The sequence below is a fragment of the Carettochelys insculpta genome, chromosome 24 (genome assembly GCF_033958435.1).
Source record: "Carettochelys insculpta isolate YL-2023 chromosome 24, ASM3395843v1, whole genome shotgun sequence".
Taxonomy (NCBI): domain Eukaryota; kingdom Metazoa; phylum Chordata; order Testudines; family Carettochelyidae; genus Carettochelys; species Carettochelys insculpta.
The window spans coordinates 10,602,997-10,627,754 of record NC_134160.1 but is presented as its reverse complement, the minus strand read 5'-3'; the positions used below and the strand labels follow the sequence as shown (position 1 = coordinate 10,627,754).

Below are 24,758 nucleotides of genomic sequence, written 5' to 3'. Positions count from 1 at the left end.
GACAAGTCCAAGGAGCCAGGGCCCTGCCTGAACCCCCCCGGCAGCCCCACGAGCACAGCTCTCCCCAGCCCGGCAGCGTGCCCAGGGGTTTATTGTCTGTACAGTCACCGGGCGGGGGGAGGCCAGGCCTGTGCGTCACACCTCTGTTCCCAGGCACAGGGGCTGGCGTTCAGCCAGTGCAGGGAGGACGGGGTTAAGTCCGAGGGGTGAGATTTGTCCGCAGGGGCAGCACCGCTTCCACCCAGCGCTGGGGCTGTGCCAGCAGGTTCTCCCAGAGGCGGCGCTCCGCCGCCGTGGAGTCCATCCAGGCCACCGGCAGCCCGTAGCTGCTTCCTGTGCAACAAAGCAGCTCCGTCAGAGGCTGGGCAGTGGGGGATGCCCCCATCCTCCAGCACTCCCTCCCCTGGGCTACCTCAGCCAGCTTCCCCTGGCCTCAGGCTGCCTCTCCTAGGGGTGGTGGGCACAGCTGGAGCTCTGCCTGCCTGGGCCAAGAGCCTTAGCCTTGCCCTGTGTGCAGGTCCAGCCCTCTAAGTCCACCCCAAGTGTGCCCCCAGCAGAGGAAGGGTGAGGGGAGAGGTGGCTGAGGCTCTTCTGCCAATATAAGTACCTTAGGACCCCCCAAGGTGAGGGGCCAGGGATGCAGCTGCGGCTGTAGGACTGGGCCAGCCTGGGGGGGGGGGGCATGGCGGCGGCCAATCAGTGTTCCTGGCAGGGTCAGGTGATTAGCAGTGTACCCACAGCCAGCAGCATGTGTCCAACAGGTGGTGCACATTTGTGCCTGCCCCAGTGCACAAAACAAAATTTATCCCCCACTGATGGAAGTTAGAGACCCCTGGTGCTAATTGCCCCACCTGCGTCGCCTCAGAGAGCAGCTTGCGCCCCTGCCTGGCTCCTGGGGGCAGGACTCACCAGCCCCACCAGGGTCCCAGCTGTGCACCTCCTGTGCCAGCAGCAGCCAGGCGCTGCTCACCTGTGCCCAGGCTGAGCCGGCTGCCCCCCAGCGGCTGTTTGGAGAAGGTCTCCTGCTCCCAGACGGTGAACTCGGCACAGGCCTCGCTCAGGTCTTTGGCCTGGAAGCCGTCGTACACCATGGTGTGGTTGAACTGGGGGCTGAGGCTCCGCTTTACCACCCGTGTCTTCTGGCAGCTTGTCTTGCTGTCGTCAGGCAGGATGTAGCTGGGCGGGGGGAAGCGCAGCCTGAGGCAGGGGAAGCTCAGAGTGGAGCTGGAGGGGGTGGGGCAGTGGGTGTTTTCCCCTGGTGGGGTGGGGATGCACAGGAAGAACATGTTGGGGGGGGGGGTTCCCAAGAGGAGGTGCTGAGTGGCTGCAGCCAAGAGGCAAAAAACCCATAGGCCTGCCCCACAGTCTGCAACAAAGGGCCAGGGCCTCCCCTTCCAGCCCTCCCCCAGCCTGGGGACCCCCGTACCACTGAACGAAGGAATCCATCGTGCTGTGCCGGAAGGGAATGAGGCTCTGAGCTGCCTTCACCCAGATGTGCAGCTCCCCTGTGGGCGGGAGCCCAGCGCCTGGAAGAGAAAGGGGCTGGCACTCGGGGGGCGGGGGCAGAGATGTGCTCCCCTTCCCCAGGGGCGGGGGCAGATGGACACACACCCCCTCACAGCACCACATGGCGCTGGGAGCTGATAGCATCTCGGGCCCTGGGGCTGCCCTGGTGCAGCCAGCTCCCCGAGGCAGCTCCTCTGGGGAGGGTGGGGCAAGGGCCTCGAATGTGGCCCGCCCCCCCCCCCCAAAGCAGCCATTTTTTCCCATGTGTGGCTGGGGAGGGGCCCACTTTGGCCTACATCTGCCCTCAGCAGAGGCTGGCCGTGTCCAGCCCAGCGTGACAATACGGCTCCCTAGGGCCGGCTATGGTCGTCACAGCGCCAGCCCCACGAGCCGCCCGCTGGGGGAGCAGGAGTCTGTGGTGGGGGGCGGGAGGCCCTGTCTCACCTTCAGAGCTGGGGGGGACGAACTTCAGCGCCAGGTGCAGCATGCCCCGGCTGGCGAGAACGGCCGGCGAGACCCGGGTCTAGGAACAGGAGCAACAGGAGCTGGTGAGCGGAGGCCTCAGGCTGGAGGGGGGGGGCAATCGATGCGTGGATGTTCCCCATCAGCGGGGTGGGGCAGCCACTGAAGATAGCCAGGCTTGGGCCCAGCCTGGTTCCAGGAGCTGGCAGCTGCTGTGAGTGTTCAGCAGATCACGGGCCAATTGTTGGGACCTGTGGCTGGAGTCCCACTGGCCGGCTGTGGCTGGGGGGAGCGGGGAGTACGGGGCCTGTGGCTGCAGGGGCCGGGGGGTGGGGGGAGGGAGGGAGTATGGGGCCTGTGGCTGCGGGGGGCAGGGTACAGGGGCTGGGGGAGTGGGAGGGTGGCGGGGGGGGGGAGGGAGTAGGGGGCTTGTGGCTGCAGGGGGTGGGATACGGAGGCTGGGGGGGGAGGGAGTAGGGGGCCTGTGGCTGGGGGGGCGGGATACGGGGGCTGGGGCAGTGGGAGGGTGGCGGGGGGGGAGGGAGTAGGGGGCTTGTGGCTGCAGGGGGTGGGATACGGGGGCCGGGGGAGAGGGAGTAGGGGGCCTGTGGCTGCAGGGGGCGGGATACGGAGGCTGGGGGGGGGGAGGGAGTAGGGGGCTTGTGGCTGCGGGGGGCGGGATACGGGGGCTGGGGGAGTGGGAGGGTGGCGGGGGGGGAGGGAGTAGGGGGCTTGTGGCTGCAGGGGGCGGGATACGGGGGCTGGGGGAGTGGGAGGGTGGCAGGGGGGGAGGGAGTAGGGGGCTTGTGGCTGCAGGGGGTGGGATACGGAGGCTGGCGGGGAGGGAGTAGGGGGCCTGTGGCTGCGGGGGGCGGGATATGGGGGCTGGGGGAGTGGGAGGGTGGCACGGGGGGAGGGAGTAGGGGGCTTGTGGCTGCAGGGAGTGGGAGGGTGGCGGCGGGGGAGGGAGTAGGGGGCTTGTGGCTGCAGGGGGCGGGATACGGGGGGAGGGAGTAGGGGGCTTGTGGCTGCAGGGGGCGGGATACGGGGGCTGGGGGAGTGGGAGGGTGGCAGGGGGGAGGGAGTAGGGGGCTTGTGGCTGCAGGGGGCGGGATACAGGGGCTGAGGGGGGAGGGAGTAGGGGGCTTGTGGCTGCAGGGGCCGGGATACGGGGGCTGGGGGAGTGGGAGGGTGGCTGGGGGGGGAGGGAGTAGGGGGCTTGTGGCTGCAGGGGGTGGGATATGGGGGCTGAGGGGGGAGGGAGTAGGGGGCCTGTGGCTGCGGGGGGTGGGATACGGGGGCTGGGGGAGTGGGAGGGTGGCGGGAGTAGGGGGCTTGTGGCTGCAGGGGGCGGGATACGGGAGCTGGTGGAGTGGGAGGGTGGCCGGGGGTGGGGAGGGAGTATGGGGCCTGTGGCTGCAGGGGGCGGGATATGGGAGCTGGTGGAGTGGGAGGGTGGCGGGGTGGGGGGGAGGGAGTATGGGGCCTGTGGCTGCAGGGGGCAGGGTACGGGGGCTGGGGGGGGGAGTGGGGGGGGTGCAGCCCTGCTGGCAGGAGGGGGACTCAGGTGCCGGAGGTCCCTCACCCTGGGCTGCAGGTTGTACCATACTGGGGCCGTGTTGCTCCAGTCCCAGGCGTTGAGCGCCAGCTCCACCTCGCCCATGAAGAGGTTACGCCCCAAGACATCGTGGTGCCAGACGGACAGGTTCAGGATCCGGCCCGGGAGATCCACCCGCTCGATCTGGTACTGCCGGGCAACAGCAAGCAAGGCTGCTGGGACCGGCGCTGCCCCAGGCCCAGTATGAAGGGGGCGCCTGCCCCAGGCCCAGTATGAAGGGGGCGCCTGCCCCAGGCCCAGTATGAAGGGGGCGCCTGCCCCACTGCATGCTTGCGCCGGGAGGGCGGGGGGGGTGTGTGTGTTACACCTCACCCAGCGTCCCAATGTTCCACCAGCTCCAGGGCCCTCCCCCCCGCCCCGCTCCGCCCCTTTCCTTCCTAAGAGCAATCCCCTGCCCCAGCCGCCAGCCCCCCTCGCTGCCCCTTAGTGGGGGGGACAGAGACACTCCCCGAGGAATGGCCATGCAGCTGCTCCAGACCAAGTGCTGCCCGCCCCCCCCCCAGTGCCCAGCCCCTGCTCACCTTCAGGGTCTCATTGAAGATGGGGTCCAGGCTGCGCTTTTTGACAGCCGTTTTGCGCTTGCTGTGGCTGGACTTGTCCGGCAGGAGGTAGCTCTTGACGTACCTGGGGGGGGGGGCACAGTGACACGTGGCTCTGGGGAGGGGAGGTTAACCTGTGCCCTACCAGTGCAATAATGTCAGTTGGGGGGGGAGGTACCGATGCCCCACGTGGCCGCAGTTCCAGGTGCTTGGTGCCCAGCTGCCAGCCAGGTGGAGTCTGGGCCGAGGGCTCCTGACAAGCCACTCTCCGCCCAGCAATGACCCACAGCTGTTTAACAGTGCCCGGCCCAAGGGGCTGGGGCCAGGCGGTGTTGGGACGTCCCTGTGACTGCCTGAAACTGCAGGGGACAAATGGGCGGTGGGGAGGGAGAGCCTGGCCACGGTGGTCCCTTGCACTAGCTCCTGTGCGAGGGCCGGGGGCTCCCAGCTGACTTGCCAGCAGCTTTTCAGAGCCCCCGGCTCTTGTAGCCTTGGCATCCGTGTTGGGCCTGAGAGGGTACGTGATTGGGGGGGGGCACCCAGCACTGAGGTGCTGGGGCCTGAAGCAGGCTGTGGCCACCTGCCAGCTAGCAGAGGGTTAGCTGTTGGCTAGAGACGGCAGAGGGCTATGCCAATCCCCAGCGCTCACAGCAGGCCCAAGCACCACCCCTGACAGGTGCTGGCCCAACTGAGGGAGGGCAAAACACAGCCCTGGGGGGGCCAGCTCTGGCACGCCCAACTGATGAGCAGAGCGTGCAGCCTTACAGCCTGGGCCCAGTCCCCCCCACACCTTGTTCTGGCTGCAGCCCAGCTGTTCCTAGGTGTCTCCTGCTGCTGCTCTCACACTCTCACCCTCTCTTGCTGTAGCCCCCCCGCTCCAGCCTCACCCCCGCCCCCCCGACCAAGGCTCCACACTTCAGGGGGGTGGGGGGGGCGTCCAGTGCCAGCTAAAGACCAAAATCCCAGCTGTGAAAATGACAGCCCGGGGGGTGGGCAAACCTGCTCTTAAACATCCCAGTGAAGGAGCCGCCACATCATCCCTAGGCAATTTAGTCCAATGTTTAACCACCCAGCCAGGAAGCTTTTCTCCACCCTAAACCTCCCTTGCTGCAGTTTAAGCCCATTGCTTCTTGGCCTGTCCTCAGAGGCTAAGGAAAACTTTTCCCCCACTTCTGCTTGCAACAACTGTTTAGCTACTTGAAAGCTGGTCTGTCCCCTCTCAGTCTTCTCTTTTCCAGGCTGAACAAACCCAGGTGGTTCAATCTCTCCCCGGAGCTCGGGTTTTTCTGGCCCTGTGATCGTTTTTGTTGCTCTCCTCTGGACTTTCTCCAAGCTGTCCCCATCTTTCCTGAAACGTGGCACCAAGCCCAATAGTCCAACTGAGGCCTAATCCGAACAGAGTCAAGAGGAAGCATAACAAGAAGTCCTGTGGCACCTTAGCGACTAACAGATATTTTGGAACATAAGCTCTCCTGGGCAAAGACGCGCAGCATCAGCTGCATGAGAGAGGAAGAATGACTGCTCGAGTCTGGCAGACGACACTCCTGGTAATACATCCCAGGCTCATGTTTGCTTTTTTTTTTTGCAACAGAAAAAAAGCTTATTAGCTTGTGGCCCACTCTGACCCTGGGTCCATTTCTGCAGCCACTTCGCATTTTGTGTGTGTGAAACTGACTGCTCCTTTCTAAGTGGGGCACTTTGTCCTTATCGCATTTCATCCTGTTGACCTCCGGCCACTTCTCTGCTTTGTCCAGACCGTTTTGCATTCTGCTCCTGTCCTCCAATGCACTTGTCACCCCTCCCAGCTTGGTAGCACCCTCAAACTCCCTGTGCCATTATCTAAATCGGGTGAGCCAGGCCCCCGCGGTGGAGGGCGTGACATTCTGTAAGGGAATGCAGCACCAGCAGCTGCTGGGTCTCAGGCTCAGTCATCTCATTAAAAGGTCTGTGTATTCAGTTCTAGACCGACTCATAATGGCTTTTCTTACACGCGTGGAAAGGGTTTTTTCATATGAATCGAACCAAAATTTCCGTCGGTTTGAATTACATTGGGAGGGATGGGGGGAGCTGCTAATTGCAGGGATGAAAAGTGGGGCCCCATATAAGAAGTTTGCTCACCCGATTTAAACCTCTGATGAAGAACCAGTGGCCAGAACTGCTGGGTAGCCCTTTTAAGGGCTCTCCCAGCCAGCGATGGAGGCAGGACAGGCATCTAGCTCTGGTCTCTGACAGGGCTGGTAACAGGCCTGCAAGTGGGAGGGGAGAGGGGCTGGGGCTGAGCAAAGAATCAGGGAGTCCGGTTGCTGCAGGGGATGGGGAGAGTTCGTGCTAAGGCCATCTTGGCCCCAGCTGTGGCTCTTCTGCGGGGGACAGGGAGGGGTTTCCAGGGGGTGGGGCTGTCTGAACAGGGGAGGTTTGATGCCTCAGCAGAAACCTGGCACCCCACACCCATGATGCAGAAGGGATGGGGGCAGCAGAAAACCCCTACGGCTGCACCCTCCAGCTGGACATTAGAGGGGCCCAGGCAGGTCAAGCCAGGAGGACTGAGCCCCCTGCTCCTGTCCTCAACGCAGCACTCACGGGTCTGATCTCTGCTTCTTGGCCTCGGCCAGGTCCCGGCACTGGATGACCTGGATGTGCAGCTCCTTCTTCCTGGCCTCGTACTGCAGGGAGAACTGGATGCAGCCGCGCACCTCCACCTGCCCCACGTCACTGTCGCTGTACAGGCTCATCATGCTGCCGCTCAGCTGCAAATGGGGGTGGGGAGCAAGAGAGGGTGAGGCTGGGGGGGCAGGGAGGAGCCCCGCTGACAGAGAACGGCTGGCGTGAGAATGGGGAGGCGCCCACGCTGGGACCACGTTAACGACCCATTGGAACACACAGCGAAATCCTGCATTGTCTGACAGAGACGCTGCCTTAAATCCACCCAGCCGCCGAGCCTGCGGGACCAGGAGGTGATCCCACTCCAGCTGCAGCAACCCGGGCATGGCCGAGGGTGCGGCAGACACCTCAGTCGGCTTCAGAGTACACAGGGGCCCAATGCCCATCTGTCCTGCCCCCCCCCCCGCCACACTGACTGGTCCCCGCCAGTGTTCCATCCAACCCTCTGCCCCAACCACCAGCAGCCTTCCTGCCCAGCCCCGCCCCTGGCCCATACCGTGGATGAGCTGAGGCTGGATAAAGAGGAGCTGGCGCTCATCAGTTTATTCCCGCGGCCCGCGCTGTCGCTCTTTGGGGGTGACCCCGCACTGGCTTCCTGGCTGTTCTGCAGGGCCCCAGTAGCCTGGGGAACAGAAAGCAAAGCAGCCTGGAGTGACCCCACTCTGCTCTGCATCAGCCCCCAACCTATGTGGGGACAGCCGAGCCCAGGCACCGGGGCCCAGCCAGAGTGATGGCCCAGCCAGTCCAGCTCCTTGACTCTCCCGCTGCCCCAGGAGGTTTCAGTAGCCACCTGGTGTTCCCCGTGACTGTGCATAGTAACTCAGGGGGCCCTGCCTGACCCAGCCCGCGTAGGCTGTAGCACTAGAGGGTTCCGTCTTGGTTGGAGCCACGCTGAGCTCTCTGCCTGACCAGGCTATAACCAGGCAGGTGCATTACCCCTGTATCCAGCCAGCATCACCGACGGGAGTGGAGGGGCCAAAAGCTACGAACCGGCCAGCGGGTCTGGTGAGCACCTGAAGTCTGCCAGCCTGCTGGCCGCTTGGGGTTTACACCAGGACCAGTCTGGGAGGGCTGTGATATGGGGGAGGCCGGGTTGCCCAACAGCTGAAGTGAAACTTGTCCCTGAGGCGAGGGGGCTCTCTGAGGTAACTCACTCCACACCAAGAACAAAGGACACCTCAGCAGCCGGCCTGGTTTGGCCCGTCTGGACCAAGCGCTGGTGTTACAGCGCTAACCCATCCCCCTTCCACAAGGAAAGTCGCTGGCTAGGGGACCGCAGGGTTAGAGGCACAAGGCTGGAATGACAAAGAGCAAAAGCTGTGACGAAGGAGAGCTTCCTGAAAGGGGCCCCCAGCTTTCCAGCCTGGCCAAGCGTGGCCCGGAACAGCCATGGAGTGAGAAACACCTTATCCGCTAGGACAGGACCTTCCTTTGAAGTCCAGGCTCTAGACGTTACGTGCGTTACCTTTTCCTTTCACCTGGATCCTTGTGCATCTGAACCTGCGTCCCTTTGCACCTTACGCTTCACGACAGAAACCTCTGCCTGGCTCGAGACACAGCTAAGTGCCTTGTGTGAAGGAACGCACCGGCCGGAGGTGAGCAAGAGAACGTGGATCGGGGTACAGTGTGGGTGTGCAGAAGACAAGGGAGCAGGGGTATAAACTGCCAGATTGCAGGGTGCCTAAGCTGCCAGCAACCGGTGGGTGGGTGGCGTGTTCCCTAGCAGAACTGTACAAAGGCCATTCACCCAGACATCTCAGGTGGCATGGAAAAGTGTCACACACACCCCGCCGCAAAAGTGTCACCCCTCCCTGCAAAGGGAGGGCTGGAGCATCCCACCCACCCCTGTATGGCACAGGGACATCTGCAACTCAGCCCTGCAGAAGCCAGCCCCACAGGCCGATGGACCAGCTGCATGGAAAGTCAGGGGTTTGCAGCCGTTTTCAATGGGCATAAGAACAGCCACACTGGGTCAGACTGAAGGCCCATCTCGCCCAGCATCCTGACAGCAGCCAGTGCTAGACACCCAGAGGGAATGAACAGAACAGGCAACAGCCATATGATCCTTCCCCATCACATTCCCAGCTTCTGACAAACAGAGGCCAGGGACACGACGCCAGGCCAGCCCAGCCCAGCCAAGCCCAGCCCAGCCTGGCTCATGGGCATTTCTGGACCCGTCCGCCATAAATTTATCTAGTTCACTTTTCAACCCTCTTACAGTCTTGGTCTTCCCTTTATTAGGAAGAACTACTTCCCCCAGGAGGGAGGTGAAGCACTGGAATGCGTTGCCTAGAGAGGTGGTGGATTCTCCATCCCTGGAGGTTTTTAAGTCCCAGCTTGACAAGGTCCTGGCTGGGATGATTCAGTTGGGGTTGATCCTGCTTTGGGCAGGGGACTGGACTAGATGACCTCCTGAGGTCCCTTCCAACCCCAGGATTCTAGGATTCAGTGAACCTCCCCTGGCGAGGAGTTCCACGGGTTAACTGTGAGTCACATGACAAAATACTCACTTCTGTTTGATTGAAACCCTCCGCCCATTCAGTTCACACGGTGGCCCCTAGTGCCTGTGTTCTGGGAACCAGTAAGTAACTTTTCCTTATTCACTTTCTCCACACCTGCCATTAGGTTACAGGCCAGTCTCACAGCCACTTCGCCTTCTCTTTCCTAAGCTGAAAAGCCCCAGTGGTTTTAACCTCCCCTCACACAGCAGCCGTTCCGAACCCTTCCTCATTTCTCCTGCCCTTTTCTGAGCCTCTTCCAACGCTGATATTGGGCCGGATGCCCTCTTGTGTGGGGCTGAGCACCTGCCCCTTCTGCCCCCAGCAGCTGGGCAAGCACCCGTCGGGCACCAGGGCTTTTCCCTGGGAACTACCGCCGCTGGGCGACAAGGAGAACGTGCAGAAGGGAGACGCCAGCCAGGCCTGGCCCTGCCACTGAGTGGTGCAGATGGGGTGAGGATTTCGGGATTGGCCTTTGTCTAGGTCGGGATGTAAAATGCGCAGGGCCAGTCCCAAGCACCTTCCTACCTGTCCAGTGATAGGCAGGGCTGGGGACGGAGCCGTAGCCACCTTGTCTTGCTCGCCACTCGACGTGCAAAATGGGTTGGTGCTCTCTGCGGCAACAAAGGGAAGCGTTAAGGGTTGGTCTCTGGGGCACCAGGTCAGGGTGCACGAGGGTACACGGCCCGCACGCGGGGCACCAGGTCAGGGTGCACGAGGGTACACGGCCCGCACGCGGGGCACCAGGTCAGGGTGCACGAGGGTACACGGCCCGCACTCGGGGCACCAGGTCAGGGTGCACGAGGGTACACGGCCCGCACGCGGGGCACCAGGTCAGGGTGCACGAGGGTACACGGCCCGCACTCGGGGCACCAGGTCAGGGTGCACGAGGGTACACGGCCTGCACGCGGGGCACCAGGTCAGGGTGCACGAGGGTACACGGCCTGCACGCGGGGCACCAGGTCAGGGTGCACGAGGGTACACGGCCCGCACGCGGGGCACCAGGTCAGGGTGCACGAGGGTACACGGCCCGCACACGGGGCACCAGGGAGGTGTGGGGCGTCACTCCAATTTCCCAGACCCAAGGGACAGCTCTGTGTGGGGGATGGAGCAGGAGCCGAGCCCTGGCACAGGGTATCTGCCCTTCCTCCCGCCTCCTTCTGCAGCATCCTGGTACCTCGGCAACGGCCACTGGGACATTTACCTGACTTGTCCTCAGGTGCCTGCTCGCCCGGCGGGCTTGTTTCCTACCGAGACAAGAGAGCTAGTTAAAGAGACTCCAAACAGGCCAACAGGCTCCTTAGGGAAATACATTCTAAATGGACTGATCTGCATATGCAAATCACATTCATTACGCTCCAAGAACTACAGGCTGTGATGTCACCGAACTGGGAATTTCCACAAGTAGCAATGGCAGCAACACCCACATGCACACCCACGCCCACACCCACACCCACGCATTCAATAGCACTTGTGTATTCCAAACAGCTGCGCTGCTGATTTAAATGAAGCAAATAAAGATCCTGTGTCCTCTGCAGCCTGTTTGCTCTGGAGGTGGAGTCTGCGCTCTCTCTCTCTCTCTCTCTCTCTATCTCTCTCACACACACACACACACACACACACACACACACACACACACACCAGTTTCTGTACAACTACACACACACACCTGTCTAACACACACACTAACACAGATCTCTGTTGCACACACATGTGCGCGCGCGCGCACACACACACACACACACACACACACACACTGCTTTCTGTACAACTACACACACACACACCCAGCCTCTCTCTCTCTCTCGCTCGCTCTCTCTCTCACACACACACACACACAGAAGCCTCTGTACAACTACACCCACAAACACCTTGAGAGCCCAGGCCAGGAATGGGGCCCTGGGTTGGGTTGGGTTGGGTTGGGGGGCGGGGCGGGGCGGGGCGGGGCGGGCTGGGGAAGGAGGCCCAGGCTGGAGCAGGGCTGGGTGGCCCTTCTTCCCTGCCCTCCACAGGGGTTGGCCTCGGGCCACCGTCCCCCCCACGTTCCCTCCCCGCCTTGGCTGGGCCCTGCTTCAGGGCAAGTGGCCAATGACAGCAGGTCAGGCTGGAGCCATCAGGGCCGCCCCCTCACCTCCCATGCCCTGGGGAGCCCCAGGCGCTCTGGGGGGTGGGGAGCACACACTGCGCCTCCCCCCACCCAGCACTGCAGCTGGGGAGTGGGCCTGGGGGCTTGCCCAGCTCTGGGGCTCCAGCTCCGGAAGGAGGAGGGGGCTTACAAGCCCCCAGGCAGGCACCATGTGGGGAGCATTGGATGGGCTGAGCAGCGCGAGCTTCACACCCCAAGCCTCAGTGCCCCCCGACCAGCTCAGCAGGGCAGGAGCCGGGAAGCCCAGATGAGCCCCCCCGAGCTCCCCCTGGGGCTACACCCCTGCTTCCCAACCTGCCGTCTGGGGCCTCTCCTCTGGAGGGGCTGGCTGGGTTTTCGGGCTCTTCCTAACGGCATGTTTCAGCACAGCCCACCCGACTGGGATCCCCAAACGCCATCCAAGCTCCGCTCCGGCCCGGAGCCCTGCTCTATGTCTGCCCACTGAGGGGAAGAGCCGTGGGCAGCCCAGGCCCAGGACTGACTTCGACTGGAATGGCTGCCTTGCGCCGGGTCAGCGTCTTTCCCGCTGGCTGCACATGGGAGTGGTGCAGGAGGAACGCAGGAAATTCAGGGCAAAAGCCCTTGCTCCTGCCGAGGTAATGGAGACTCAGGACTGGGAAGAGTCTGACAAGGGCGAGCCCAGGCGCATCCCGCCGGCAGCCGTAGCGCCAGCGGGGTTGGGTGGCTGGAGAAATTTCAGAGCCGGCTTTTCTGGTTTCACGTGCAGCTTGGGGTGTGATTTCCATGTCCCAGCCGCTCGCATCAGGGCTTTGGCACAGGCCCGGATGCCCACACGCAGCCCCCTGCAGGGGAGCAACCCTCAGACCAGGCCCAGTCTGAACCAGGACAGTGGGTGGCCCTTCGCCCTCTCCATTCCCCGAATCCTCAGGCTGAGCTGACCTGAGCCTGGCTGGGCTGGGGCAGCGGATCGGCAGCCTCCTGGGACAGCCTGCAAGAGGAGAAACCATCAGTCCTTTTGCACGGGCCCGGGGTAGGAAGACGTCCGGCTTCCCCACCCGCACTCCCAGCAGCGTGTGCACCACCCTTCTTCATGTGGGAGAGGGCACAGCACTGCCCGCTTGGACTCAGCCTCTAGCTGGGGCTGGCTGTCCGTCTCTCCCTGACCCCAGGGCTGGCTTCCCACTAAAGCATCTCCTGCTGCCTCTGCTTCTCTCCCGCAATCAGCCTGGCGGGCTGTTTCCACCTCCCTCCTGCCTGCCCCGTCCATTTCGCCCTGGCCCTGGCCCCCATGGAAGGAAACAGCCAGCTTCACAGCTGGGGGGGTGCCGGCAGCAAAGGGTCCCTCATTAGCCCGGCTCCCAGCCGAGACTCCACTGCCCTCTGCCTAGAGCCGAGCCACTGAACGTAGCCGGTCTCCATCACAGCCACAGACTGTCAGGAACTGAACTCCCCTACATGCACGCTCCTTTCCTTTGCACACCCCCATACGCCCACCCGCTCACTCACCCACCCACCCCTCCTCTCTCCACTCCAGCCTCTCAGCCAAGAGCTTCTCACCCGTCCCAAGCATCCGGCACCTCGAACGTGCCATCCTCATCCTCCTCCTCCTCCTCCTTGGAGTCTGGCTCACTGATCACCTCCAGGTTCCCCACGCTGGTGCTGCGCTTTGGCTCCTGCTCACCTGCTCACAGGAGGAGAGCGAAAGGGGCTGAGGCCACATCTCCCCCTCCCTTTCCCATCCCGTCCTGCAGCACCTCGGCCAACCTCGGAGTCCCGGCTCACTGAAACCGGGGTGTCTGAGGCGCCACATCCCCATAGACCAAGCCGGGTCCTTTGCCGGCCTCTTGGCATGCTAGATGGCGACAGCCCAAGGCCGGAGCAGCCAGGCAAGATCTAATGTTGCACTGCAGGGCTAAAAGTAGGACACTCAGCTGCCCTGGGGCTCGCAGCCACCTGGCACAGGCCCCTGGCCATCAGGGCTGCCCCAGGGATTTGGGGCTGGGCAGCTCCCCATAGGTCATACGCAGAAGCCATTCCTTGATCCCAAGTCATCAGGGCCTCCCACTCCCAAAATCCCAGCAAGGGAGTGCGGCCCCCAAGGGGACTGCATCGAGGACCCCGAGGATCTGACCCACATGAACTAGCCTCGGTGGGATGTAGGGCTGGGTCCCTCTCTGCCAGCAGCCACCCGGCAGAAGCTCCTGCAAGATCCCAGCGAGGTTCCCGGTCCCACCGGCTCCTACCTTTGGGTTTCTTCTTCCTGCGGATGGACGCCCGGACGATGTCAGACCCGAAGTGGTTGTGCCGGTGCCGCTTGGCACGGACGTCGCAGAACCAGTCCCCAGTCAGGACCTTCAGCTGGCTGGGATCCGAAATGGACTCGCGCAGTTTGCTGGGGGCGAGCAGATGGGGGTGTCTGAGCCACTTCCAGGAAATGCGTTCACCCCATTGCGGCATCCGGCAGGGATGAGCAGCCCCAGGCCGGGCAGGCAGTGGGGTTTCCATCCCCCCTGCAACTGGCTGGCCAGGACACCGGCTCAGCAATGAGCGAGGGCCGAACCCATCTTCATACACATTCGCTGCCCACGGCCACCCCAGACTGTCTCCCATGGCCCGGCCCAGCCACCAACACACCCAGGAGGTGAGCGGTGCAAACTTCTAGCAAGGGCAGGCCCACAAAGTCGCAGCTGTCAGAAACATGGCAAAACCCCTCCTGCCTTGCTAGCACCCTCTGCACCTCGGTGCTGATTGTCTGTGCCCCAGTGCTGCCACCCCCTGTACCCCAAACCCCAGCAGGGAGGCTTGCACCCCAACGCTGATCCCCTGCCCCCCAAAACACCTACCACCAAACCACATGGGATGCACCTGGCTGCATCTCCTGGCCTCACCTGATGCGTCCCTCCTCCAGCACCCTGAGCCTCGAGTCCCTGCTCAGCACCTCCACGATGGCCTCCAGCTCCTCCTCAGTCAGGAAGCTCAGGTCCAGCAGCACGTCCGTGTCCACGTCCTGGGCCATGGCGTGCAGCTAGCTGAGCCCAAGGAACAGGCTGGTGCCGTCCGGGGCAGAGCAACGCCTCCTGGGGCTCTCCTCCTGGTGCTCAGCTAGGCCAGGAACAAGCAGCCAAGCCAGCCCTGTCCTCTCAGTCCAAGGTGCCTTCACCCAGTCACACCCCACCACAGAACCAGGGGGATGACGGGCAGCCGTCTGCCAGCACCATTCTGTCCCTCAGCCAGGGCCCGAAGGTAGCACAGCACACCCAGGGTAGGGGCAGGAAAGCAGGCAGCGTCCCTCAGCTCCGGTCTGCGCAGCTCCGGGAGTCACCCTCCATCCTGACCGCCTGCGGAGACAAGGCCAGATGAGCTGAGGACCACCCCAGATCCACTCTGGATGCAGACCAGGGCAGGAGCACCTCATGATGTCATCTCCAGGAATACGTCCAACCAACCCTACTTTCCAGCAATGGTCCATTAACAGCTCCTGGAGCCTGTGATGGCCACACGGCAGCCTACTGAGATGGGCAAATGAGTCACCCCTCTGCCCCCGGCTGTGGGAGCCAGTCGCGGGAGGTCCTGGGCCCCAGGCCAGGGCTCTGCTCACCGGAGCACTGTGGCCCTGCCTACAGATGCTGGGGGCTCCCTTTGCAAGGGCAAGCCAGGCACGGTGTGGTGTGTTGAAGCCAGGGACGCCCTGGCTGCCCTTCCAGCCTTCTGATGCAGGCAAATAGCCCCCTCCTGGGGCTGGCCCGAGAAGCTGGGAGGGGAGCGTCTCTGTTGGATCAACCATCCCCTCCAGGGCAGTTCTCACAGCAGCTAGCAGAGTCCTTCCTGCCTGATGCAATCCACCCCTGGGGCCTCCACCCACACACACCGCTGGTTTCCTCATGACGGTCTGTAACAACCGTCCCAAAGAGACATCCGGGGCTGGTGTAATCAGCCGGCTCCTCGGGCACCCGGCAGGAGGCAATGGGGGGCAGTGCCTTGGCAAGAGGACAGAAAGCGCAGCCAGCCGGCACCGGGCTCTTCCAGCAGGAGGTGCTCTTAGGGGACGGGGGGACAGCAGCACTGGCAGCAGGGCAGGCTCACGAATTGGGCAAAGCAGGCAGAGGTGGACTATCTGGCCAGCTGCGATTAGGACGAGGACAGCCATAAAGGGAGAACTGAAGAGAGGAATATTCATACAGCGCCTGGCATGTCTCTGCCTGCAGAAACCTCAGAGAACCATAAATCCCAGGGCTGGAAGGGACAGTAGGAGGTCACCTAGTCCAGCCCCCTGCTTCAAGCAGGACCAACCGCAACTAAGTCATCCCAGCCAGGACCGTGTCAAGCTGGCACTTAAACACCTCGAGGGACGGAGATTCCACCACCTCTCTAGGCAACACATTCCAGCGCTTCACCTCCCTCCTGGGGAAATAATTTTTCCTGATATCCAACCTACACCTCCCCCTCTGTAACTTCAGACCATCGCTCCTTGTTCTGCCACCTGTCACCACTGAGAACAGCCTCTCCCCCTCCTCTTTAGAGCCCCCTTCAGGAAGTTGAAGGCTGCGATTAAATCACCCCTCAGTCTTCTCTTCTGTAAACTAAACAAGCCCAAAGCCCTCAGCCTCTCCTCAGAGGTCATGTGCTCCAGCCCCTTCGTCATTTTCATTACCCTCTGCTGAACCTGCTCCAGCACATCCACATCCTTTCTATATTGGGGCCCTAGAACTGGACACGTCATTCCAGCTGTGGCCTCACCAGTGCTGAGTAGAGGGGAATAACAACTTCTCCAGATCTGCTGGAATGCTCCTCCTAATGCACCCCAATGTGCCGTTAGCCTTGGCTACCAGGGCACACTGTTGACTCACATCCAGCCTCTCATCCACCGTAATCCCCAGGTCCTTTGCTGCTGCACTGGATCTCAGCCATCAGTTAGCAAAGGCACTGCTGCAGAGGAGGAAACTGCGACACAGGACAGGGCAACAGTTTGCCTCACAGTATCAACGACAAAACCAAGATCAGAACCTAGAGATCTGTCTCAGCTGCACTGCAGCAGGATCCCTCCAGCGCTGCTCGCACCCAACTTCCTCGGGACATCTGCAATAAGACAGGCTGCAGCATGGCCGCTGGTGCAGGGAGGATGACTCAGGCTTGGAGGAAGGGGCTGCAGGAGTCACCCCAGGTTGCACGGGGCTTTGACATGGCCCAGACAGTACGACTCTGGAGCAGAGGCCAGGTGCACCCCTCCCTGCCTCTGGGCCAGCCAGCTGCGTTGTTAGGGGTGTTTGCCCAGGGAGTTCGCTCACATACAATTCTGCCCAGGGCAGGGATTTGCCCAGTGGGGTGATGCAGACCAGGGAGTGCATCGGGTTGCGAGTCATCCCCAAGGCTTACCAGAGAGTCGCTGGGACGGAACAGTGTCTCGCTATATCTTTACAGGCTGGTGCCTTCCCCGGCTGTACTGCAGCACAGTGGCGTGACACCAGGAGAGAGACTTTTCACGGGGACACGGTAGGGCTAGAGGTGCTCCCAGTGGGGGCCAGAGTGGCAGTCAGTCCCCGGGCACCTGTGCCAGCATTGCCAAGGTAGGAGCGAGTCAGTGCCAGGTGGGTTCTGGGATGTGGCCAGCAGGATCGGGACAGAGACCTGGCAAGGGGCATAGTCTGCTGTGCACCCTGGAGGAGGAACCGCAAATGCACGTCTCTCCCACAGGCAGGAAAGGGGCTGCAGCACAGCCAGGCTGCCAGTTGGCCCTTGCCAGCTGCTTGGCCTTTGCTCATCCTGCTTCTCCTCCCAGTTCCATGCCCAGCTCTGGCTCCATCTGCCACTCGCTGCATGGCCCTTCCCCACTCCGTGCCCATCTGTAAGTTGGGGAGCGCGGATGGCGGATTAGCTGGGCTGGGAGTTGCAACCCCCAAAGAAAACCAGCTAACTGAGGGGCACAGAGAACAGCCTCGGGCAGATGGTGGGGCCGGGCTTTGGGGAGGCTGCTCCTGGGGGTTGCTCCAAGGACTGACTGGCGACCAGAGCAGTGTCAAGGCTGGGGTGCAGGACAAGCAGTGGAAGCTTGGAACCCAGGGGAAAAGGTGGAGGCCAGGCAGTATGAGGCCTCTGGCAGGCTGGCAATGCCCATCCAGGGCCTGGGACGGGGTTCCAGCCCCCATCCAGAGAGCAGCACCTCCAGCCTGGCAGCTGCCCTGGCTCCTGCAGAGCCCAGCACAAATCCATGCCAAAAGTGGAGCCTGGGAGCCCAAAGTGGAACCTGTACCCCAGCCCCCCGCTGTACCCCAGCCCCTCTGCCTGCGAGAGGCCACATCTCCTGCCGGCGAGCCCAGGGCCAGGGCTCCAGGTGACCTGCCCCGGGCCCCCCCAGGCAGGAAAGGGGAAGCCCGAATGGGAACCCTGGTCAGGCCACAAAGCAGGAGCAGCCCCTGCAGCCAACTTCCTCCACCTGCAGGTGCCAGGGGTCCAGCCGCTGGTGGCAGGGTAGAAGCTGCACCATGGGGTTTTGCACCAGCAGCCTGGGCTCTGTGCCAGCCCTGCTCCCAGACGGGCTGGGCTTTAACAGGACAGCCAGTGGGGGAGGGTGCTCAGCACCACAGCAGCACCTGCCCAGAAGGAAAACATTTGCAGAGGCAAGGGAGCAGCCCTTGCCACACAGAAAGCATCTGGCCCGCCTGGGAACGGGCAGCTCTGGCCACCACCAGAGCACGGAACTGCACCACTGCCAGCACCCCAGCCAGCCCCAGGACAACGTCCTTTGCACAGGGAGATCCCCCCCCCCCACCCCGCTTCCTATGGCCTCGGGGGTTGGGCCCTGAGCCAGTACATAAGGAGCAGGGCGGGAATTCAGTCCAGACCCAGGATCCACCGCGGGATTTGCCTGCCGCTGTCCCAGGAGAGCAGGGCAGGGCTGCACGCCAGGCCAGCAGGCACAGCCTGGGCTGGCTCACCTGCAGGGGAGCAGGGCTGGGGGCCTGGCCTTTCCCCCAGCAGCTGTGCCTGGCCCACACAGGGGAGCAGGGACCACGGTGCAGCCCCAGCATCTCCAGCGGGCGCACGTGGCCAGCTGCCAGCGCGCTCCTTGTCCGTATGGCCCACGCTGCAGGGCAGGGGAGGGGAGAGGGGTGGACCAGGGAAGCAGGAAGCCAGCAGCAGGTCCCAGCCTGCCTCCTCCACCCCTCGCAAGCCTGGGCTGGATGGCACTGGGAGACGGGTTCGTGGCACAGCCTGGCCGGGAGTGGCAGAGATGGAGCAGAGGTATCATGTCACTCGGCTACAGGGCAGAGACTGCGCTTTGGTTCCCCTGCCGGGCCGCCTGCGCTGCGGGGTGAGCTGGGGGTGCACAGCCACAGTCTCTGACAGCCCTTGGAGGAGGGGCCAAAGCAGCTGATTTCGGAGCCCTCAAGCCGCAGCCCCCTGCTGCCCTGTCCCCAAGTGCAGCACAGGGACCTGATGCCCGTTTTGCCCCCAGGATGAGCCTCAGCCCCCCCCCCCCGAGTACCCCCAAAAGTTACTCAAGTAAAAGTACAGCTACTTTGGGGAAAGATGTAATGAAGTACAAGTCAGTGTGCCCCTCTGGAAAACTATTTGAGTAGAAGTACAACAATCACCACATCTTCATTGTACTCAGGTATCCATGGATCTCAGTGCGGTGGTTGCCTTGTACTCCTGGACGCTCCGGTACAATCTAGGAGCGACAGCCTGAACCTTTACTCAAGTTGTTTCCCAGAAAGGCCATTTAACTTTTACTTAATTACACCCACCCCCCTCCAGGTGCACTTTCACTCAAGTAACTTTTGGGGGTTGTTTTGGCACCTCTGTTCCATGGTCACCCCCCCACCGTCCTCAGGTTCCAAGGTGGTGCTAAGGGCTGCCAGGGACAACAGCCCCAGGAGCCCGCCACAGACCAGGGGCCCATCTCCAGACCCCCTTCCCCTCAGGTCCTGCTCACAGCACACAGCCCCTGGCCTCCCCTCATGCAGCCTGTGACCCCAGCTTCCCAAACACCAGCTCTCCAATTCCCTGCCACTGGCTGCCTCCCCTTCCTGTACCCCAGCTCCCAGCTGGAGGTTGCCCAGAGCTTGAAGGAGTCTGTTATATGGAGCAACGGAGAGCGAATGACCTGAGATCTCCTGGTCCCCCGGTGCTGAGACAGGCCAGCGTCCCCCTACATCAAGATCCTGGATGCCGGGATGGGGGAGACAAGTCAACCAAAGCCCGCCACAGAGAAGAGGGGCTGACCCTAGGCCCAGCCCACCGCCAGGCGGGATACTAGCCGGGACAGCTAAGCAGCAAGGCTGAGATACCTGCCCAGCCTGGGAGCAGAGAAGTTGGAGTCTCTGGGAAGAGAATGAACCAAGCCTTGCCTCCAGCATTTAGAAAGAGGATGGGGGAACATGAGCTCTGCTCCCCCACCCCAGAGGTGGCTGCATTTCAGCAGCAAATGAAGCAGGTGGGGCCAGCAGCGGGGAGACCCAGGGCACAGTGAGCCTCTCCTGGAGGAGGTTCCCACTGTTTTACTTCCACACTGCTCACAACCCCCCCGTGGGCTTCAAACATGCGCACATGAAGCCCACACGCCGCGCCACCCACCCACCACCCCAGGAATCAAACTGGACCTGAGGTCTGACTGTCTCGCCAGAGATGCGCTCGCTGAGGTTCTGCTGCTGTGCCCGGCTGGGACCCCAGTGGGCAGCACCCGGGGGTGCAGGACGCCGGCTCTGTTTGTTTATGAAGGCGATGCTGTCTAGTGCTCAAAATAACACCGGCTGAGCCCAGGCACGCCTGTGACACACACATACGCCCATGCACTTGGCCCTGTCACCGTTCACAGACGCGCTAGGCACACCCCACGCACACACCGCAGCTCCAGGCAAACACGCTCCCGTCCCCGCCATGAGCTGAAATACAAGGTGCACCCAAAGCATCTCCCAAGCTGGAACAACTCCCAGCTGTACCCCGGTCTCTCCATGTTCCGCACAGCAATGCGGCCACCTCTGGGGTGAAACGTGGCAGGTGCTGGACAGCAGCACCCCCCCCCCCCCGACTCTATGCACAGAGCTGGTCCTGTCCCAGCCCAGCTTTCCGTCCAGTTTCCCGGGGCTTTTTTTCCTACCTTGTCCAGCCCCCACAGCAGGCCTGGGACGGGGTTTCAGCCCCCACCCGGCGAGCAGCACCTCCAGCCTGGCAGCTGCCCTGGCTCCTGCAGCGCCCAGCACAAATCCATGCCAAAAGTGGAGCCTGGGAGCCCAAGCCCCAGTCACCGCACCCCAGCCCCCCGCTGAACCCCAGCCCCTCTGCCTGGGAGAGGCCACATCTCCTGCCGGCGAGCCCAGCGCGGGGGCTCCAGGTGACCCGCCCCACGGCCCCCCCAGCCAGGAAAAGGGAAGCCCGAGTGGGAACCCTGGCCAGGCTGCAGAGCAGGGGCAGCCCCTGCAGCCAACTTCCCCCCGGCCCCCGCACCCGTGTCTGAACAGCCCCCCCAGGGCAGGACAGGAGTAGCACAAGCCCGGGCCGGGCCGGGCTTCCCGGGGATGGGGGGTGCAGGCTCCTGTTTTGCCTCCCCAGCCCTGCCCCCCTTTGCAGCAGGTGGGAGCCCCGCACGCCCGGAGGCGGCGTTACCTGGCCAGGTGGGCGCCCGCGCTGGCCGGGAGGAGAGGGGAGGGCAGGGGAGCGGCCGGGGGATCCGGGTCCTTGCAGCCGCCTCTGCAGGAGCAGAAGTTCGCGCTCTTCCGCCCCGCGCCCCGCGCCCCGCCCCGCACCGTGTTTGCAAAACTCCCCGGCGGCAGCCTCGGCAGAAGCCCTAAGCCTGAGTCAACCGCAAGGGGAGGAAACGCGGCCCACAGAGCCGGCTGGAAACCCGGGCCTGGAGCCAGCGCGGCCGCCCGGACCGGACTGGGGGGCAGCGCGGGGGTGGGCGGGGCAGGGAGTCTGGGCGACCGGGACAGACCCGGCTGGGCCACCACCGCCCCCTGCAGAGGGGCCTGGGACCACCAGCGCACTGGCACCCCGCTGCCCACCCGCCCCCTGGCAGCGCCCAGCGGGCACAGCCCCACACGGCCCCTGGGATGGGGTGGCCCCCAGGACGGCTGCTGGGCACGCGCCCCAGCTGAGCACAGGAGAGAGTCTGAGCCAGACCCGGGGCACCTCGTGGCAGCCCCACCAGTGTCACAGCCCGGTCCTTTGGGCGCTTTTAACGACCGGGCACTGGGGCAGCCGGTGGTTGAGGGGCTCCCGGGGGAGAGCTCTGCCACCCTTTCCAGGGGCCTCAGCAACGCAGAGCCCCGATTCTGTGGCCCTGGCTTGGAGATGAGGCCCCCAGTCCCCTGGCAGGGGCAGGATCCAGGATCGCCTGACGCCAGCGGTTAGCGAGCCATTCACCGGCTCCAGCTACAGGCCTCTTGCTGCTTCCACTGACGGCGAGGGGCAAGGTGCAGACTCACCCAGGCTCCCTGCAGGGCTGCGGGGCATGGCTAGAGCCAGACTCCAGGGGCCGGCTGGGGCCAGAGCCGCCCCATGCATAGGAGGAACTGGGGCAGTCACCCCAAGCATCCTATGGACAGGGGGATACCTGCGGCCGAGGGTCAGGCGGTGGAGGCAGCAGGAGTCACCTCCCCTTCTCTCCTGCTGCCATTCACCATGCAGGCGGCAGAGCCCCCAGGCCCCAGTGGCACGCCCCTCCAGTTCCCAATGCCCAGGCAGCGAGGCGGAGGGGCATGGCACGGCCCAGCAGGGCAGAGCAGGCTCCTGCTCCCACCACCCACATGGTGAGCGTGTGGGTGGGGGAGACCTCAGGACCCATGCCTGGGGCACTGGGGGTTGCCCTGGGCCCTGCCCTCCCCTCTGGATGGCCCTGGCCAAAAAACCAGGAGGGGGGTCTTCAAAGCCTGGTTCTGTTCCTCCCAATGTACATTCATGTTTATGTGCACTTAGGGCAAGGCTGGGAGCTTAAGGGCGCACCTTCAGCACCCTGCACTCCAAATGGCAGGAGCATCCACCGCTGTGGAGCCTGCTGTCAGCCTCCCGCCTGGGGCCTCGCACTGGCTGGGCCGGCTCTGAGCATGCGTGCACAACCCCCATGCACACACACACACATCCCCATGCACTCACATCTGTGCACACACCCCATGCACACACACACATCCCCATGCACTCACATCTGTGCACACCCCCATGCACACACACATCCCCATGCACTCACATCTGTGCACACACCCCATGCACACACATGTACACCTCATGCACACACACGCATATCCCCATGCACTCTCATGTGTGCACACAGCCACATATACATATGTGCATGCACACCCCCCATGCACTCACACCCATGTACACCCCATGCACATACATGTGCACCCACATGCACACACACGTGCATATCACCATGCATTCACGTGTGCACCCCCGTGCACACATGCACACATACATAGACCCTTGTGCACACACACCCTGTGCACCCATGGAGGCTCTGGGGAGCAAGCAGGAGCTGCTCAGCTCCCCACCCTCAGTTCCAGGGCAAGGTGACCACAGCAGGAGGAGACCTGAGTGCATCTTCCCCCAGAAAGCATGAGCAGCTCTGAAATGAGCTTGTTTAGACCCTGCAGCCTCCTCCTGGCTACCAGCCTCTCCCCGGCCCTGGATCCCTGTCTGGCCACAAGGGCACGGTATTGTGGGCGCCCACCTGCCCAGCCCTGCCGGGGAAAGGCCTCCCCAGTGCTACTGGGCTCCAGCCACCTGGGGCAGCAAAGGGGGTGGGCCTGAGCTCCAGGACTCATGAGACACCAGCACCCACTAGCCTGACGGCACCTGAGAGCCTCTGCTCCACCAGCCGCCCTCCTGCCCTGAGAATCTAGGGGAGAGGCTGGACAGGGCCAGTGCAAGTGGGGACCCTGACCCCGGGGGCTCCTCCATGGCTCAGCAGCCTCGGACAGGGAGGGGGAGTTCCACTGTGGTGGGGAGGCGAGAGGCCTCTTCACAGATCCCCTGTGGTGCCCAGCCCAGCCTGCAGTGACAGATCCCCCCCACAATTCAGCTGTGTGAGCTTCCCCGCCCCTGCCCCCCACAATGCAGCTGGGACGTTTTACTGCTCCAGGTGGTGGGAGGTATGTCTCAGACCAAAGGCACCCCCCCCACACCTTTCGGGGAGGCCGAGGGGAGTGGGCTGCATCAGAGCCATCGTGTAGCTGGGCAGAAATCTCCTGGCAGTGCCCACTCCACGGTGCCAGCATGCAGATGGGAGCAGATGGCGCCCCCGAAGCAGAGATGCTCACCTGACCTGGGTGAGTTGTTGTGGAGATCACTGGGGAAGGAGACCACGAACTGTCCCTCCCGCAGCCTTGTGTCAGAGCCGGGCAGGCTGCTCCTGGTGATCCTGGCCCTGCGCTTGTGGTGAGGGAATCTCTGAAAAGCGCTGGTGGCGGGTGGCAAGGCAGCGAGCTGAGCCGAGGAGTCCCAGGGGCTCCCCAGCCCCACTTTTATACCAGCGGCACCTAAGTTGGGCCTTGAAATGGGGAGTTTTTAAACGATAGCAATGCTTTGATGCACACACCCGCCCCTGTCTCCCAGCCCCTGACTACACTTAACTTCCTGCCCCTCTTGCTGCTCCTCCTGGCCCAGCATGGCTCAGGCACATCACAGTCTAACCCCCTGTTTTGCCTAAAGAACAAGTTCTGCCAGGCCGTGGTAAGAGCCTCAGGTAGCCAGGGTCATTGTCATGTCAGATTTATGTCACTGGGAAACCTCCGGGTGTGGAAAGTCTGAGGCCTTGTCTGAATGACGAGAACACTCTGCGTCCCCCGAGGGCAGGTACATGCCGGGAATCTGGGGGCTAAGAGAGATGCCCCAAACACCCACAGGGTGCGGCCACCTGCTGTGAACAAGCTCACAGGAGGGTGCCTGGGATGAGGGATTTACACGGGCAGCAGAACACTGATCACTGGACCTGGGCTGGGGGGACACTGAAACCAGCAGAAGCAGCCTGGTAGGACATGGCTTCCCAAACTGGGGCGTGTGGAGAAATTCGCCGGGGGGGGGGGGGGGGGGGGGCATGAGGTGACCCAGACCCCCCCCCCCCCAACGGTCATTCCACCCACCCGAAGAAAGAGCCGGCCTTTGCTTCCGGCTCTCAGCCCCTGCCATTTTATGTGGGTGACCCGGCGCAGCCGCTATAAAAAGCAGGCAGGCGGCAAAGCCCCTCGTGGAGCTAGCTGCCTCCTGCAAAGGGGGGTGAGTGTGGGTTGGGGAGGGGAGGGAGGAAGAGGAGGAGATGGGGGGCTGGGGGTGCCTGGCTCATGGGAGGGGGATGGGGTGAGAGTGGGGGCTTGTGGTCCCTGGCTTTCGGAGAGGGGAAGGGCAAGGGTGGGGGAACTCATGGGGGTGGGGCG

General features: G+C 63.1%; 1 protein-coding gene across 3 annotated transcripts; it reads right to left on the bottom strand.

Annotated features, from left to right (window-relative positions):
- Nucleotides 1-74: 74 nt before the first annotated feature.
- On the bottom strand, nt 75-21,099 carry SYTL1 (synaptotagmin like 1). Of its 3 annotated transcripts, XM_074976262.1 has the most exons (15): nt 20,995-21,099; nt 14,280-14,729; nt 13,635-13,783; nt 12,949-13,072; nt 12,331-12,379; nt 10,489-10,531; nt 9,813-9,898; nt 7,283-7,408; nt 6,706-6,872; nt 4,108-4,210; nt 3,554-3,715; nt 1,951-2,029; nt 1,427-1,526; nt 971-1,176; nt 75-333 (listed from the first exon to the last, which is right to left on the bottom strand). In XM_074976262.1, the coding sequence occupies exons 2-15, from the start codon at nt 14,405-14,407 to the stop codon at nt 194-196; spliced, it is 1,662 nt and encodes a 553-aa protein (XP_074832363.1). In that variant the 5' UTR covers nt 14,408-14,729; nt 20,995-21,099; the 3' UTR covers nt 75-193. The 3 variants fall into 3 exon arrangements, with proteins under 3 accessions (XP_074832363.1, XP_074832364.1, XP_074832365.1); XM_074976263.1 differs by lacking the exon at nt 971-1,176; XM_074976264.1 differs by lacking the exon at nt 3,554-3,715.
- Nucleotides 21,100-24,758: the final 3,659 nt, after the last annotated feature.